The sequence below is a fragment of the Macaca nemestrina genome, chromosome 20 (genome assembly GCF_043159975.1).
Source record: "Macaca nemestrina isolate mMacNem1 chromosome 20, mMacNem.hap1, whole genome shotgun sequence".
Lineage (NCBI taxonomy): Eukaryota > Metazoa > Chordata > Mammalia > Primates > Cercopithecidae > Macaca > Macaca nemestrina.
The window spans coordinates 62,268,863-62,285,645 of record NC_092144.1 but is presented as its reverse complement, the minus strand read 5'-3'; the positions used below and the strand labels follow the sequence as shown (position 1 = coordinate 62,285,645).

General features: G+C 44.9%; 1 protein-coding gene and 1 long non-coding RNA gene across 16 annotated transcripts in view; one reads left to right on the top strand and one right to left on the bottom strand.

Annotated features, from left to right (window-relative positions):
- LOC105497072 (zinc finger protein 480) overlaps nucleotides 1-12,414 on the bottom strand; it is an 88,314-nt gene extending 75,900 nt beyond the window's left edge. Inside the window, exons 1-5 of one of the 14 annotated variants that reach the window (XM_071086119.1) lie at nucleotides 12,311-12,390; nucleotides 10,404-11,090; nucleotides 9,700-9,818; nucleotides 8,915-9,148; nucleotides 513-630 (exon numbers count right to left, since the gene is read on the bottom strand). Coding sequence is in view for 11 of the 14 variants with exons in the window: in XM_071086110.1 (XP_070942211.1) it covers nucleotides 8,915-8,986 (72 nt within the window). In the remaining 3 variants the exon portion in view is untranslated. Of the gene's footprint in view, nucleotides 1-512; nucleotides 631-8,914; nucleotides 9,149-9,699; nucleotides 9,819-10,403; nucleotides 11,091-12,310 lie in introns of those variants that run through there. The other 13 variants (XM_071086110.1, XM_071086120.1, XM_071086118.1 and 10 more) reach the window with 13 other exon arrangements.
- On the top strand, nucleotides 11,435-13,523 carry LOC139360186 (uncharacterized). Of its 2 annotated transcripts, none has more exons than XR_011617395.1 (2): nucleotides 11,435-11,772; nucleotides 12,475-13,523. It is a non-coding gene; the product is annotated as an uncharacterized lncRNA (long non-coding RNA). The 2 variants fall into 2 exon arrangements; XR_011617396.1 differs by lacking the exon at nucleotides 11,435-11,772 and adding an exon at nucleotides 11,902-12,225.
- Nucleotides 13,524-16,783: the final 3,260 nt, after the last annotated feature.

Sequence of the window (16,783 nt, the reverse complement as noted above, 5' to 3'; positions counted from 1 at the left end):
GTATACATCTTAAGAAATTACTAGATAATTAAAAACAAGGCCAAAAATAAAATTCAAAAACAAAAACAACAATATCATTAAGCAAGAACATGTCATGAAACACGATAATCAGCAGTAAACATGGCAGACATTTGCTCGACTTTAAGGCAGGGAAAAGGGGGCTGGTCTGTGCTACAGCCAATCACCACTGCACAGGATGCCTGAGCAGGGACCAGAAGGAGAGGTTAAAAAAAGAAAAAATTAGTGGGGCTGGGGGCAGGAAAAAGCTGTATTTAAAAATATATATAATTAATAAAATTATTGTAACCAAGACAAAGAATGTCATTTTAGCATATTAACTAATAAGAATATATTAGCCTGGTGCAGTGGCTCACGCCTGTAATCCCAGCATTTTGGGAGGCTGACGCAGGTGGATCACTTGAGGTCAGGAGTTCGAGACCAGCCTGGCCAACATGGTGAAACCCCATCTCTACTAAAAATATAAACAATTAGCTGGGCGTGGTGGTAGGCACCTGTAATCTCAGGTACTCGTGAGGCTGAGGCATGAGAATTGCTTGAACCCAGAAGTCAGAAGTTGCAGTGAGCTGACATCTTGCCATGGCACTCCAGTCTGGGTGACACAGCAAGACTCTGTCTCAAAAAGAAAGAAAAAAGAGTTAAAAGAAGAAAATAAATTTTAAAAAAATATATTATATTGAAAAAAGTTTCCTTCTTTAGCAGCAATATTTATAAAATGACACATACAGTAAAGATACATCTGACATCTCCCTTAGGAAATATACATGGCCCCTAACTAGAAGGCATTCCAGACCTGTGTAAGAAATCTGCAACTCTACTAAAAGAGTAATGTCAGCAAGACAGAGGAACAGGAAGCCCTAGACCATTTTTAATCCATGTAGACACAACTTAAACAAGAATATGTGGGCCAATTGCCTTTGTGAGAAATCTAGAAGACACTCAGGAGGCTGCACCGAGAGGTGCACCAGTACCAAGTCAAGCTACTGGGAGCTGATTGTGAAAATATGTGACACACGCTCACCAGAACCCCTGCCCAGGCATGACATGCCATCATCCAGAGGATACTACGAACTCTAGATTTCTCCTGAGAGAGGAAAACAATGGGAATGTCTTTCCAACCTTCTGACTTTTCAGGGTACTGAGTAAGCTTTGAAGTAACAGGGCCCCAGGTCAGGAAGCCACTGAGAACAAAGGCACCAGCATAAACCAGAGCCAGCAGTAATGCAGGCAGACACTAGGTGGCGGTGCAGACCCCAGCTTCCTATTGCCCCACACAGGCTGCAGAGCAGGTGCAGAAAGGGGAGCTCCTGAGCAGAACCTGGTCATCCCCTTCAGTGAGGAGGTAACAAGCAAAGCCCAGAGAGGACGCATCCCAGATAAGGCGCGGGACCTCCAGAGTCTCCAGCTGGGCTGTCCAGAATGCATCCTCCCTGAACCAAGTCAGACACTAAAAACAGAGAGGTGAATGATTTTTAATTCAGACAACGTTCACATGAGGGTGTAAAGGAGCAAATTTTCACAACCTACAGAATAAAGTATCATAAAACAATCACCGAGAATTTTACGTAAAACACCATAATGTTGTATAAATATAATTCTACAGGACTTGCTCTCACTCCTGACAGAGCTGACAGCAGTGGGTCCCCAGTGAGACTGAGGGAGGGTTGAAGACTCCCTCCCATAACAACTATTTACATGTCACTTAGACATTTAGGACAGGGAATGCTTTGTATTTGATGGCCTAACCTGTACATTTGGAGTTTTCCTGTAAGACAAATGTATATATAACTTGATGTTGAAAAAAATGATAATAATTGGTGGACAAGAATATTATTTCCTCCTCTCTAATTAAAAAAAAAAAAAAATCTGCTCCAATCTCTGAGCAAAATTACCATATTCTTTGCCTAACATAGCTGGTGCAGGAGACCCCCTGAAGGAAAATCAGTCTCTGGGAGAGGTACATGCTGAGGATGATGAGAGAACGTCCTCCCTGAACCAAGCTAGACGTAAAAAACTGGGAAAGGCATTTAGCTTCAAATGTAGTAAAAATCAGGCAGGAAGGCTGGGCATGGTGGCTCACACCTATAATCCCAGCACTTTGGGAAGGTGAGGCAGGTGGATCAACTGAGGTCGGGAGTTCAGGACCAGCCTGGCCAGTATGTTGAAACCCCATTTCTACTAAAAATACAAAAATTAGCCAGGTGTGGTGGTGGGCACCTGGCATCCCAGCTACTCGGGACACTGAGGCACAAGAATTACTTGAACCAGGGAGACAGAAGTTGTAGTGAGCTGAGATCGCACCACTGCATTCCAGCCTGGATGACAGAGACTCAGTCTCAAAAAACAAAACAAACAAAAAAAAAATCAGGCAGAAAAGGTTTCTGCTTCCTGTACTCTTTCCTACAATTTACTAGGTGCTTGTGCACAATAATACATGACTTCTATGTGCAGTTCTGGTCTACAGAGAGGTGATGGTGCACTCAGATGTGGCCCCTGAACAATCCCTACTGTCCAACAGCTCTAATGCCACGGGGCCCACACCCCATCTCCATCCATGTTAGGGAATAAGCCCTTCCCAGAACCATGCCCGGTGGAGCCTCATCCCCAGTTCATGTCACTGGGTAATGGGAGATGGAATCTAAGTGAGATAAGAGGGACTGAGGTGCTGACAACAGGCCCTAAGCTTGTCATAAACAGGCTTTAAAGAAACTGGCCATAAACAGGATTTCTGCAGCAATGAAACATGCTCGTGATGGCTATGACGCACACTGCTACAAGTTGTTGGTTTACTGGAGCAAGGCAAGGAATACCTGGCCTGCCCGGAGTGGAAAACTGCTCAAACGACAAACAATAGCATGAGTGGCCTGGGCCTTAACAACATGTTTTTGCTGCAGATAATTAGCCAGAGCCCGTTTCTCTACTCCTCGCTAAGAATGTTTTGTTTCCCATAAGGAACGCTTTTAGTTACCCTAGAATCTATAGAAACAATGCTTATCAATGGCTAGCTGTCAATAAATATGTGGGTCAAACTCTGTTCACAGCTCTCAGCTCTGAAGGCTGTTGGCCCCGATTCTACTTTACACTCTATTCTTATGTCTATGTCTTTAATTCCTCTAGTTCCGCTAGGTTAGGGTCCCCACAACTGAGCTGGTCCCTGCAAGTGGCGCCCAATGTGGGACTCGAACCCAAATCAAAGGGTCGCCAGAGCTGGAGAACGTGGAACTATGCTGGAGGACACCCGAGTACTCTTAAGCAATCCCCATGGTAAAAGAGGAGCTCAGAAGCATCAGGGTAACAATGGGAAAAGGGTCAAGCAGACATGAGGCTTATTTGAGCCTGCTTTGGCAGCTCCTAAGAAAAGGAGGAATAAAGGTTAGCACTAGCTGACTCATGCAGGTTTTTAGGTGTGGTAAAGAAATATTGCCCCTGGTTTCCGGACCGAGGAACTATGAATGTAGAGGTCTGGGAAAAGGTAGGCAGCACACTAAAGAAGGCATATAACGATGGTACTGAGGATATTCCTATAACTGTCTGGTCAGTGTGGGCTCTGGTTTGTTCCACCTTGGAGCCTTTCCACACAGATGACGAGGAGGAGGAATCAGAGGAAGAAAGAGCATGTAACGAAGTAACAGAAGAAGTGACAGAGCAGGTTTCCTTACCAGCTAAAGCAGCAAAGGAGGGAGAGGTTTGTCCGTACCCATCTACATCCCCTCATCATTTTGAAGAAAAAGAGTGGCCTGACCCTCCAGATCTTTCTTTTCCAGAGGACACTGGGTGAAAAGTAGTTGCCCCAGTGACTGTTCAAGGAGCACCTCAAGGGACTGCTCTCGGTTCTATTCAGGCAGGAATCCAGGAAGCTAGATGAGAGGGTGGTGTGGATGCTTGGCAGTTCCCTGTTAGAATACACCCACCTGATCAACAGGGGAATATTATGGCTACATTTGAGCCTCTTCCTTTTAAAATACTTAAACAATTTAAACAAGCTATTAATCAATATGCACCAGGTTCTCCTTTTGTAATGGGATTGTTAAAGAATGTTGCTGTCTCCATTCAAATGATTCCTACTGATTGGGATGCACTTACTTGAGCTTGTCTAACTCCTGCTCAGTTCTTACAATTTAAAACTTGGTGGGCAGATGAGGCTTATGCAGGATGATGCCATAGAGCAGCTTAGAGGACTGTGCATTAGAGCTTGGGAAAAAAATCACCTCAGGCGGGAACAATACCCCTCAAGTGCTGTAAAGCAGGGACTGAAAGAACTGTATACAGGTTTTATAACTAAATTACAGGAGTCTCTTAAAAAGGTGATCGCAGATTCAGCTGCTGAGGACATAGTATTGCAGTTATTAGCTTTCGACAATGCCAATCCTGAGTGCCAAGTCACTCTGCGACTTATTAGGGGAAAAGCACATTTGGTTGACTATGTTAAACCTTGTGATGGTATCGGAGGTAATCTGCATAAGGCTACTCTGCTAGCCCAGGCAATGGCAGGAATGAAAGTGGGTAAAGGAAATACTCCATTTCCTGGAGCTTGTTTTAATGTGGGAAACATGGTCATACTAAAAAAGGCTGTAGAAAAAATCACCAAGTCAGGCCACCAGTTTGGGGGGAAAAAGATAACTGCTAAGCCTGGAATATGTCCAAAATGCAAAAAAGGAAAACAATGGGACGATATTCTTTGTGCTGCCCCCACTCAGGAAATATTACTCCAATGTTACAATCACTTACAAAATTTGATTTCTCGTGCCAGTTTAATTATAGCTCCTGACGAAATTCAGGACAAGTACTCCTTACTCCGACTTGGGGAGTAAATGACACTACAATAGTAAATGACACTACTTAGTAAATGACACTACAGTACTGCCACAGAAAGTAATCATATGTAAGGATCAATTGAAAACACTGAATGACTTTCAAAAATTACTAGGGGACATTAATTAGTTACGACCTGCTCTAGGCATTCCTACTTATGCAATGAGTAATCTATTTTCTATCCTTAAAGGAGATCCTAGTCTCACTAGCCCTTGGCAATTAACAAAGGAGGCTGAGGCAGAGTTACAACTGATTGAAAAACAAGTATATAAAGCTCAAATAAATAGAGTAGATCCAGAAAAGACTTTAGACTTACTGATTTTTCCAACTCAGCATTCACCTACTGGTGTTATTGTCCAAGAGCAGGACTTGGTAGAATGGCTCTTTCTTCCCCATACTAATTCGTGGATGCTAAGTCCTTATTTGGATCAAATTGCTACTCTGATAGGCAATAGGAGAACTTGAATTGCTAAATTGCATGGAATTGCGAAATTGCATGGATATGATCCTTTTACGAAGGCACAAATACAACAAGCCTTTATAAATAATCTTACTTCGCAAACCCAGTTAGCTGATTTCGTGGGTGTTCTTAATAATCACTTTCCAAAAACAAAATTATTTCAATTTTTAAAATTAACTAGATTCTCCCTAGAATAACTAAATTTAAACAAATTAAAAGTGCTGAAAATGTTTTTACAGATGGGTCTAGTAATAGTAAATCTTTTTATTCTGCATCAAAAACTAAAATTTTCCAGACACCCTATACTTCAGCTCAAAAAGGAGCTTGTAGCTGTAATTAAGCTACTGACTGCTTTTAAGCTGCCTGTCAATGTAATTTCTAATTCTTCATATGTAGTCCATTCCACACAATTAATTAAAAACGCTCAGTTACGATTTCATACAGATTAACAACTAATGACTTTATTTACCCAATTACAAACCAGTTAGGAATAGAATGCACCCTTTTACATTACTCATATTGGAACTCACACACACTTTATAGGACTTTTAACTGTAGGGAATCAAATGGTTGATTGCCTAGTTGCTACTGCAGTATCTAACTCTAGACACTTTCACAATTTAACCCATGTTAATGCCTCTGGTCTCAAATGCAGATACAGCATTACCTGGGAAGAAGCTAAAGCTATTATCCAGCAATGCCCAACTTGCCAAATGGTGCATTCCTCATCTTTTACAGGAGAAGTTAATTCTCGAGGATTGGAACCTAATTGTCTTTGGCAAATGGATGTCATTTATGTTCCTTCTTTTGGTAAATTGGCTTATGTGCATGCATGTGTAGATACCTTTTCTCACTTTGTTTAGGCTACCTGTCAAACAAGGGAATCTTCTGCCTGTGTTAAATGGCATTTTCTGCAATGCTTTGCAGTGATAGGCATTCCAGCTTCTGTTAAAACAGATGATGCCCCAGGCTGTACTAGTGAAGCTCCAGCTAGATTTTTCTCTCTATAGCATATTAAACACATTACTGGCATCCCATATAATTCACAAGGACAATCCATTGTGGAAAGAATGAATCTCCCCCTAAAATAGCAATTACAAAAACAGAAAGGGGGGAACAGTGATTATAGAACCCAAAATATGCAATTGAATCTAGCATTATTGACTTTAAATTTTTTGAGCCTGCCTAAAGTCCAGATGCTATCAGCAACTAACAGCATCTACAGAAATCAGCTGCAAAGATGGAAGTGCAACAACTGATTTGGTGGAGAGATCCGATAACAAAAAGTTGGGAAATAGGTAAAATAATAACTTGGGGTAGAAGTTATGCTTGTGTATCTCCAGGCCAAAACCAGCAGCCGATTTGGATATCATCAAGACACCTGAAGCCTTATCATGAGCCAGATGCTGAGGAAGAGATTTTTGGGAGGAACGTGAGGACCCCCCAGTTGCAGCCATGTCAAGACTGACAATAAGGCCTCCTTTCCTGTTTGTAGTGGGTGATTTAAAACCTGATGTCCCGGCCGGGCGCGGTGGCTCAAGCCTGTAATCCCAGCACTTTGGGAGGCCGAGACGGGCGGATCACGAGGTCAGGAGATCGAGACCATCCTGGCTGACACGGTGAAACCCCGTCTCTACTAAAAAATACAAAAAAACTAGCCGGGCGAGGTGGCGGGCGCCTGTAGTCCCAGCTACTCGGGAGGCTGAGGCAGGAGAATGGCGTGAACCCGGGAGGCGGAGCTTGCAGTGAGCCAAGATCACGCCACTGCACTCCAGCCTGGGCGGCAGAGCGAGACTCTGTCTCAAAAAAAAAAAAAAAAAAAAAAAAAAAAAAAAAAAAACCTGATGTCCCTAACTATCATGTGACTTGTCAAGAATGTAGATTGTTTTCTTGTGTGAATTCTTCCTTGTATACTATTGATCATTCTATTTTAGTGGTAACAGCCCAAGAAGGAGTATGGATACCCATAAAGCTTTCCTGTCCTTAGGAAGCCTCTCCTTCTGTACATATTATTACTGAAATTCTTCAAAAGAATTCAGCTGGGCGTGGTGGCTCACACCTGTAATCCCAGCACTTTCAGAGGCCGAGGCGGTCTGATCACGAGGTCAGGAGATCAAGACCATCCTGGCTAACATGGTGAAACCCCATCTCTACTAAAAATACAAAAAATTAGCTGGGCATGGTGGTGGGCACCTGTAGTCCCAGCTACTCAGGAGGCTGAGGCAGGAGAATGGCATGAACCCGGGAGGCAGGGATGGCAGTGAGCCGAGATCACACCACTGTACTCCAGCCTGGGTGACAGAGCGAGACTCCGTCTCAAAAAGAAAAAAGAATTTGAGGTGCTCTCGGCGTTTCATTGCCACTTTAATTTTAATCATCATGGGATTGATTGCTGTCACAGCTACTGCCACAGTAGCTGGAGTTACTTTGCATTCCACAGTACAAACAGCAGACTATGTAAATAATCGGCAGAAAAATTCTACTTTGCTGTGGAATTCCCAAACTAATACAGACCAAAAACTACCTAATCAAATCAGTGATTTCCAACAAACTGTAATGTGGCTAGGAGATCGAGTAGTTAGTTAGTCTAGAATATAGAATGCGGTTACAATGTGATTGGAATACTTCTGATTCTTACATTACTCCTCATCTGTATAATGAAACAGAGCAAGAGTAGGAAAGAGTTAAGAGACATTTAAAGGGTCATACTGGAAATTTATCTTTGGATATTGCAAAACTGAAGGAACAAGTACTTCAAGTCTCTCAGGCACATCTGATGCTAATTCCAGGAACTAAAGAGCTTGAAGGAGCTGCAGACAGATTAGCAGCTATTAACCCATTAAAACGGATCGAGACACTTGGAGGCTCTGATTTCAACGATGATTGTGCTTTTAATCTGTGTTGTTTGTCTTTGTGTAGTTTGCAGATCTGGATCCCAAATCCTGTGAGAAGTAACCCACCATGACAAAGCAGCCTTTGCCTTTATCGCTTTGCAAAAACAGAAAGGGGGACATGCTAGCAACAGGCCCTAAGCCTGTCATAAACAGGCTTTAAAGAAACTGGCCATAAACAGGATTTTTGCAGCAATGAAACATGCTTGTGATGGCTATGACGCACACTGCTACAAGTTGTTGGATTATTGGAGCAGGGCAAGGAACACCTGGCCTGCCCGGAGTGGAAAACTGCTCAAGCCACAAACAATAGCATGAGTGGCCTGTGCCTTAACAACACATTTTTGCTGCAGATAATTAGCCAGAGCCTGTTTCTCTACTCCTCATTAAGAATGTTTTGTTTACTGTAAGGAATGCTTTTAGTTAATCTATAATCTATAGAAACAATCCTTATCAACGTTTTGCTGTCAATAACTACATGGGTCAAACTCTGTTTGCAGCTCTCAGCTGTAAAGGCTGTTGGCCCCTGATCCTACTTTTGTCTTGTGTCTGTGTCTTTAATTCCTCTACCGCCAGTAGGTTAGGGTCCCCCTGACCGAGCTGGTCTCAGCACTGAGGGAAGGCATAGATGAGTGCAAGCAAACCTGTCAGACTCAGAGAAGATTCCCAACTCCAAGGCCCAACGTTTCTGAAACAAAGGAGACAGAAAAATCCACCAAGAATATCACCTCACCTGAGGAAGAGCCGTCCCTGACTCCTTTGCTTTCCTCTTCCTTCTCTTCTGGGCTTTTTCATCACACAGCATGACTCTTTAGAAGTCAATCCGAAATGTCAAAAATATGCTGTTTAGGGCTTAGAATCACACCCTCTTCCTGTGCCACAACCACACACACAGGTTAGACCTCACCCTGTGGAAAATGTCCTCTGCTATCCACTGCACCAGAGTTGATGCAGGGACAAGAAACTCCTACAGAAAGAACAACAAGTGAGTTTTTTACTCTTTTCTTCAGAATCTGCTCCCCTCCTAGGGATGCCCACATGCATGCTGCAGCAGTGGGGAGCTGGCCTGGACTAAGCTCCCCTTCAGGGCCAGACCCAGCCCTGACCAAACCCCATGCAGAGCACAGCCCCACTCCCATCTCTATGGATCCCAGACTCATGTAATCACTCAGAAATGGAGGACACAGAGCCTTGGTGCTCAGCGCCAGATACAGAACACAGTGGAATCTGCTTATCCATGAGGGACATGTCCCAAGTCCCCCATTGGATGCCTGGAACTTCAAACAGTACCGAACTCTATTTATTCCACTTAAAAGATGCATGTGATAGCTTCTCATTGGCATATCTAAACTGCCAGTGTCAGCCAGGCATGGTGGCTCATGCCTGTAATCCCAACAGTTTGGGAGGCTGAGGCAGGTGGATCACCTGAGGTCAGGAGTTCAAGACCACCCTGGCCAACATGGTGAAACCTCATCTCTACTAAAAATACAAAAATTAGCTGGGCATGGTGGCACATACCTATAATCCCAGCTTCTTGGCAGGCTGAGGCAAGAGAAATGCTTGAAACTGGGAGGTGGAGGTTGTGGTGAGCTGGGATCACACCATTGCACTCCAGCCTGGGCAACAAGAATGAAACTCTGTCTCAAAAAGAAAAAAAAAAATCAGGGTATCCCAAAGCCCCTTCTTTTGATTAATTTGCTAGGAGGATTCTTCCATCGGGCTATTCATCTGTATCTTTTGCAATATTCTTCATAGCAAATGGATAAAACTAAACAAATGCTTCCTTGAGTTCTGTGAACCAGGCTAACAAATTAATAAAATCTGAGCAAAGGGTCAAGGGAATCCTCAATTTTTAGATGTTTGGTTGAAGTTCAGATCCCAACCTGGAACTTACAACCAGCACATGAAATAGGGGCAGGCTTGTGGAACTGAGCCCCCAACCTGTGGGATCTGATGCTAACTCCATGTAGACAGTGTCAACTTGAGTGAAATTACAGATCCCCCAGGCGGTGTCTGACGAATTGCTTATTGGTGGGAAGAAATCCCCACACATTTTTTTCAACAGATATGAAGCATTCTGTGTTAAGTGTTCATTATTGTGTTGATTGCAAGAGTAGGAAGAACACTGGTTTTCCTGCTATCTTATACATTTGCCCACACCATACCCCATCCCAGGAAAAGGAAAGTGGGTGACCCACACCTGAATGACTCAAGTCACTGACCTGTGCCTGAATAGGGAATGTGAGTGGAAGCTAAAATCTGATGCCAAGAATTATAAAATGCACCAGCCTCACAGACAGGAGTTTTGCACATCTCATCTTCATCTGTATTTTTAAAGCACATTTCATATAATCAGATTAATCAATGTCACAACTTCATCATAATAGCCAATCAACTCACCGTTCATCTGCACCCAGGGTTCCCTCTATTCTCACTACTGTGTTTCCCTCCCTCATTCTGTACGCATCTATCATTCTCACCTTCTTTCTCTAGCTTTTTTTCCCCCTCTTTACTTTTCCCCTAAGATTCTGCTCACTTTGAGCCTCTCTCTTCTCCTAATGTTTCTCCCCTTATTCCTTCTCTTCCTTCTCTTCCACCTGTTCTGCTCCATTCTGGCAACTTGTTCCACACCTTTTCCAAACTTTCTGCTCAATCTTTGATCATCCCAATCTCCACCTATTTCTGCCTCTTACTTTTTGTTGTTGTTGCTGTTGTTGTTGTTTTCTGAGACGGAGTTTTGCTCTTGTCGCCCAGGCTGGAGTTCAATGGCACGATCTCAGCTCACTGCAACCTCCGCCTCCAGGGTTCAAGCGATTGTCCTGCCTCAGCCTCCTGAGTAGCTAGGATTACAGGCGCGTGCCACGATGCCCGGCTAATTTTTGTATTTTTATTAGAGACGGGGTTTCATCCTGTTGACCAGGCTGGTCTCAAACTCCTGACCTCAGGTGATCCACCCACTTCGGCCTCCCAAACTGCTGGGATTACAGGCATGAGCCACCGTGCCCGGTCCTGCCTCTTTCCCTGTCTCTGTTCCCCCTCTGCTCTCCCTGTTAAACCCCTTCTTTCCTGTTGCACCCCTTGTCCCCACTCTCTGGCACCCGGAGATCCCAGCCCTCCCCCTGGTGTGGTTCTCCCTCTGCTCTCCTTGTCACCAGCTGACCCCTCTTGCTGTCCCAGCACTACGCTGCTCTGTCTGCCCTGGCTCCAAATCCCTCCTCCTCTCCCCCACTCTCAAACTGAGGAACTTCCCACTTTGCTGCCCCTCTCACTATCTTGCAGTCCTTCATCTCTCCGGAGATGGCACTTTTCTCTGCATTTCTTCAGTTGCTTTTCTCCCCCTGCTACTTTCTCGGCTTCATTCGCTGTCTCTGCAAATGCCCCATCCATTTTCTACTTTGCCATCTGCTTAGGGCTCTCCCTCAATCTTCCTTTCTCCTTCAAGATGTTTCTCTTTCTTCTCCCTCGCTCTCCAGATCTCTCTTTCTGCACACATGCACATGGAAGGAATTGGGATCAGATGCCCACATGCAGAAGAACCTTTTCAGTGGGGTGTTATTTAGACTGCAAGAACACTGGATGCCAAAAGACAGAGTAAGTCACCTCCCCACACCCAGGGTCAGGAGAAGCGGTGGCTGGGAAGAGGAGGCCTGGGAAGTAGCGGGGCCCCGGATCAAGGAGGGTCTGGATCAAGGGAGGGGTGGCGTCTGCAGAATCCCAGGACTCGGCAGAAGACGCGGCTTCTCCTGGACTGCGATTGGAGCGCTGCGCTCCAGGGTCAACAAAGGCGAGGCTTGGGGGACCTGATAGACCGGAATCCACCTAGCGGGGGAGGACTTTACGCGGTGCGGGGCGGATGTAGGCATCACAGAAGAATTTGAAGCAGGAAAACTCCTCGATAGGAGGTGACTACATGGCCCTGTGGCAGAAAGACGGGGGACAGGACCCGCCGCCGAGCGATTTAAACACACAGGGAAGCGACCGCGGGACTCTCACAGAGACGCCTGAATTTGGTCGGGGTAGAGGGAGCGGTGCCAGGATTTCAAGGTCTGTGTGGCCTCTCAGATCCCGGGTACAGAAGCGCGGGGGAGCTGGGAAGCTCAGATTTTAATTTACACAAAGGGAAACTCACGCGCCGCGGCGTGACCTTCACTCCACGCGATCCGCTTCCGGGTTTGTGGGAAACTGCGCGCGCAGCGGAGAGGTCGCAGCAGGGCGGCCTGGCCGGGGCGGGGTGGGGCGGGGCTTGCGCTTCCCTCCGCCTCGCTTCCAGCGCCTGTTTTCCGGGTTTTGCAGGAGACCTGCCAAGGCGGCTGAAGCAACTCAGCTGTCTCCGCACTGTACTCTTGCCGGGACAGAGCAAAGTCTGCTGATGATTAGATCCAGGAAAATTCCTGCTATTAAAGTTAACCTTAAGCCGGCTGTGGGGTGGGGCACCTGTACCAGCTACCCCGAAGACTGAGGCAGGAGGATCGCTTGAGCCCAGGAGTTCGAGTTTACACTGAGTTATAATGGCCACTGCGCTCCAGCTTGGGCGACAGAGACTCAGGCTCTAAAATACATACATGAAAAACTAATTTTAGCAATTTAATTAAAAAGCCCTGGGATTGTCTGTGAAAGCTGTGGGGAAAAGAAAGAGAGATCAGATTGTTACTGTGTCTATGTAGAAAAGGAAGATATGAGAAACTCCATTTTGATCTGTACTAAGAAAAATTGTTTCTGTTTTTCTGCTAACCTGTAGATGCTGTTAACCTGTAACTTTAGCCCCAACCCTGTGCTCACAGAAACATGTGCTGTAATGAATCAAAGTTTAATGGATTTAGGGCTATGCAGGATGTGCCTTGTTAACAGTATGTTTGCAGGCAGTGTGCTTGGTAAAAGTCATCGCCATTCTCCATTCTCGATTAACCAGGGACACAATGCACTGCGGAAAGCCGCAGGGACCTCTGCCCAAGAAAGCCTGGGTATTGTCCAAAGTTTCCCCCCATGGAGACAGCCTGAGATATGGCCTCCTGGGAAAGGAGAGACCTTACATCCCCCAGCCCGACACCCATAAAGGATCTGTGCCTACACTGAGATGTTTGGGTAAAGAGAAACATAAATCTAGCCTATGTGCACATCCGGGCACAGCACCTTTCCTTGAACTTATTCATGATACAGATTCCTTTGCTCACATGTTTCCCTGCTGACCTTCTCCCCACCTGTTGCCCTGCTACACTCCCCTCACTAAGATAGTAAAAATAGTGATCAATAAATACTGAGGGAACTCAGTACAGTACCGGCGCCAGTGCAGGTCCTCCGTATGCTGAGCGCCGGTCCCCTGGGCCCACTGTTCTTTCTTTATACTTTGTCTCTGTGTCTTATTTCTTTTCTCAGTCTCTCATCCCACCTGAGGAGAAATACTCACAGGTGTGGAGGGGCTGGCCCCCTTCAAAAACCAGGCAAGTGAATACGTGAACTGCAAAGCCCTGTCTGGGTGGAATGTGCAATTTCATGCTGATGGCTCACAAAGCAGAATAGAAATCCTCTCCTTTTCTATTCCCTGTTCTTATGGGAGGGACAGAGGTAACCCTGTGCTCAGCTCCAGAGAGTTTCCGAGTGACAGCACCTGGGGCATGGAGGGCTAAGGCCAGTGAGAATTCAGGTCACCAATTGTTGCTTTTAAAAAAGCGTTAACTGACCGGGCGAGGTGGCTCACACCTGTAATCCCAGCACTTTGGGAGGCCAAGGCAGGTGGATCACTTGAGGTCAGGAGTTCGAGACCAGCCTGGCCATGATGGTGAAACCCTGTCTCTACTAAAAATACAAAAATTAACCGGGCGTGGTGGCGCATGCGTGTAATCCCAGCTACTTGAGGTGGAGGCAGGAGAATCGCTTGAACCCCGGAGGCAGAGGTTGCAGTGAGCCAAGATCCTGCCACTGCACTCCAGCCTGGGTGACAGAGCAAGAGATTAAAAAAAAAAAAAAAAAACTTTTAAAAATAGATGTAAATTACATAGTTCTTATTTACATTTGTTATTGTATGTTATTCTATTCCAATTTGAGATGAATGAACCTCAAATCCCTTTCAGATAAACTTAGTTGACATTGTAATATGCTTACATCAATAATTTCTAAGTATACTCTAATTTCAAATTCACTTTATATGCATTCTGAAAGTAACTAGAAAATGTACTTTTAACAATTGTGATCCTTTTTTAGGTGTTTTCTTTTCTTAATATTCTCTCATGTGGGAATAACAAAGCCTGTAGAGAGTCTTCAGAAGACTACTGGATTGATTTTCACCAAAGAACAATTTTGCAATAATGTTAAGATTATTTGGTGAGCAAGTTATTCTTTTTCATGTGAACGTAGAAGAAAGTAAAACTAAATTATCAAAATTTAAACAGCCTCGTGTCTACTGGCAATAATTTTATGGCAATATTTGTGAATTCACATGTACTAATAAATACGCTTTTCTCTCACATCCCTATTATTGGAAGGTTGCATTCATCTTGAAGTGCTAATTAATTGAAATATGATCCTGTTGGCCAGGCAAGGGTATATAATCCTAGCACTTTGGGAGGTTGAGTCGGTGGATCCCTTGAGGTCAGGAATTCGAGACCAGCCTGGTCAACATGGTGAAGCCTCATCTCTACTAAACATGCAAAAGTTAGCTGGGCGTGGTTGTGCATGCCTGTAATCCCAGCTACTCGGGAGACTGAGGCAGGAGAATCGCTGGAACCCAGGAGGCGGAGGTTGCAGTAACCCAAGATCAGGTCACTGCACTCCAGCCTGGGTGACAGTGTGAGACTCCATCTATCCTTCTAAGAAAAACAAAACAAAACAAAACCCAAATATGATCCTATTAGGATATAAAATTAGCATAAAATTTTCAAGAGACCAACATGGATATAGTTTTTTCTCTAATAAGTAAAAATGGGTATTTCCTCAGTCAGAGATCTTAACATACGCTTACCCTGTAACATCATTATAACACAGATGCAAATCATTGAGGATTCAAAATATTTTACTAAAGTAGGAACTATTTTCAACTGTTGAGTATATTTTATAGCCTATGCCACACACAAATACAAAAGAATGAACAGATCTCAACACAGATGGCATAATGAAAATATTTACGTCTCTCAAAACACAAATTCATACTTTAGTTGGGAGAGATTGTATTCAAAAGGATTATTACAGTAGGAAGGATACTCCAACCACAAGCTCTCCACATGACCAAAAGCCACAAAGAAAAGTTTTTTTTTTTTTTGAGACGGAGTCTCACTCTGTCGCCCGGGCTGGAGTGCAGTCGCACGATCTCAGCTCACTGCAAGCTCCAGCTCCCGGGTTTACGCCATTCTCCTGCCTCAGCCTCCTGTGTAGCTGGGACTACAGGCGCCCGCCACCTCGCCCGGCTAGTTTTTTGTATTTTTTAGTAGAGGCGGGGTTTTACCCTGTTAGCCAGGATGGTCTCGATCTCCTGACCTCGTGATCCGCCTGTCTCGGCCTCCCAAAGTGCTGGGATTACAGGCTTGAGCCACCGCGCCCGGCTGAAAAGTTTTTCTTTTATGTGGAGCAGGGAGCAAGGCTAGAAAGGATCAGGTATGGGGCAGTGCATGAGCACCTGGCAATGAGGACAAACAATCCAGTAATCCTCGATGTCAAAGAATGCGAATTTGGAAGATCTCTGTCTGGCTTTTACTTTTGTAAACAAGGTGGGGATCATTAGACTTAATGAAGTGCTATGAGGAAGAGTAATTCTTCATTGCTGGTTCTTTCCAGTAAGCTGTTCCTAGGAAAACAAAGGTGAGACAGGGAGGAAGGGGCGGGTGGGAGGGTGCTCTGGTAGTTGTTTAACCCTTGCTATTTTCTTTTCTTTTTTTTTTTTTTTTTTTTTTGTGAGATGGAGTCTCATCTTGTCGCCCAGGCTGGAGTGCAGTGGCGTGCTCTTGGCTCGCTGCAAGCTCCGCCTCCCGGGTTCGAGCGATTCTCCTGCCTCAGCCTCCCCAGTAGCTGGAATTACAGGGACACTCCACCATGCCTGGCTAATTTTTTGTATTTTTAGTAGAGACGGGGTTTCACCATGTTGGCCAGGCTGGTCTTGAACTGCTGACCTCAAGTGATCTGCCCACCTCGGCCTCCCAGAGTGCTGGGATTACAGGCGTAAGCCACTGAACCTGATTCCTTTTTTTTTTTTTTTTAATCACGGGGTCTTGCTCTGTTGCCCAGGCTGGAGTGCAGTGGTGCGACTGGGGTTCACTGCAGCCTGGACCAGTCTCAAGAGATCCTCCACTTTAGCCTCCTGAGTAACCAGGATCACCAGCACAAATAATTTTTATTTTTATTCTATTTTATTTATTTTTTTTTCTTTTTTTTTTTTTTTTTTTTTTTTTTGAGACAGGGTCTCGCTCTGTCACCTAGACTGGAGTGCAGGGCTCACTGCAGCCTTGACTTCCCCAGGTGCAGGTGATCCTCCTACGTCAGCGTCCAGAGTAGCTAGGATCACGGGTGTATGCCAGCATGCTCTGGTAATTTAAAAAAACAAAATAAAACAAAACACTTTGTAGAGATGGGGCCTACCTCTGTTGCTCAGGGTGGTCTTGAACTCCTGGGCTCAAGC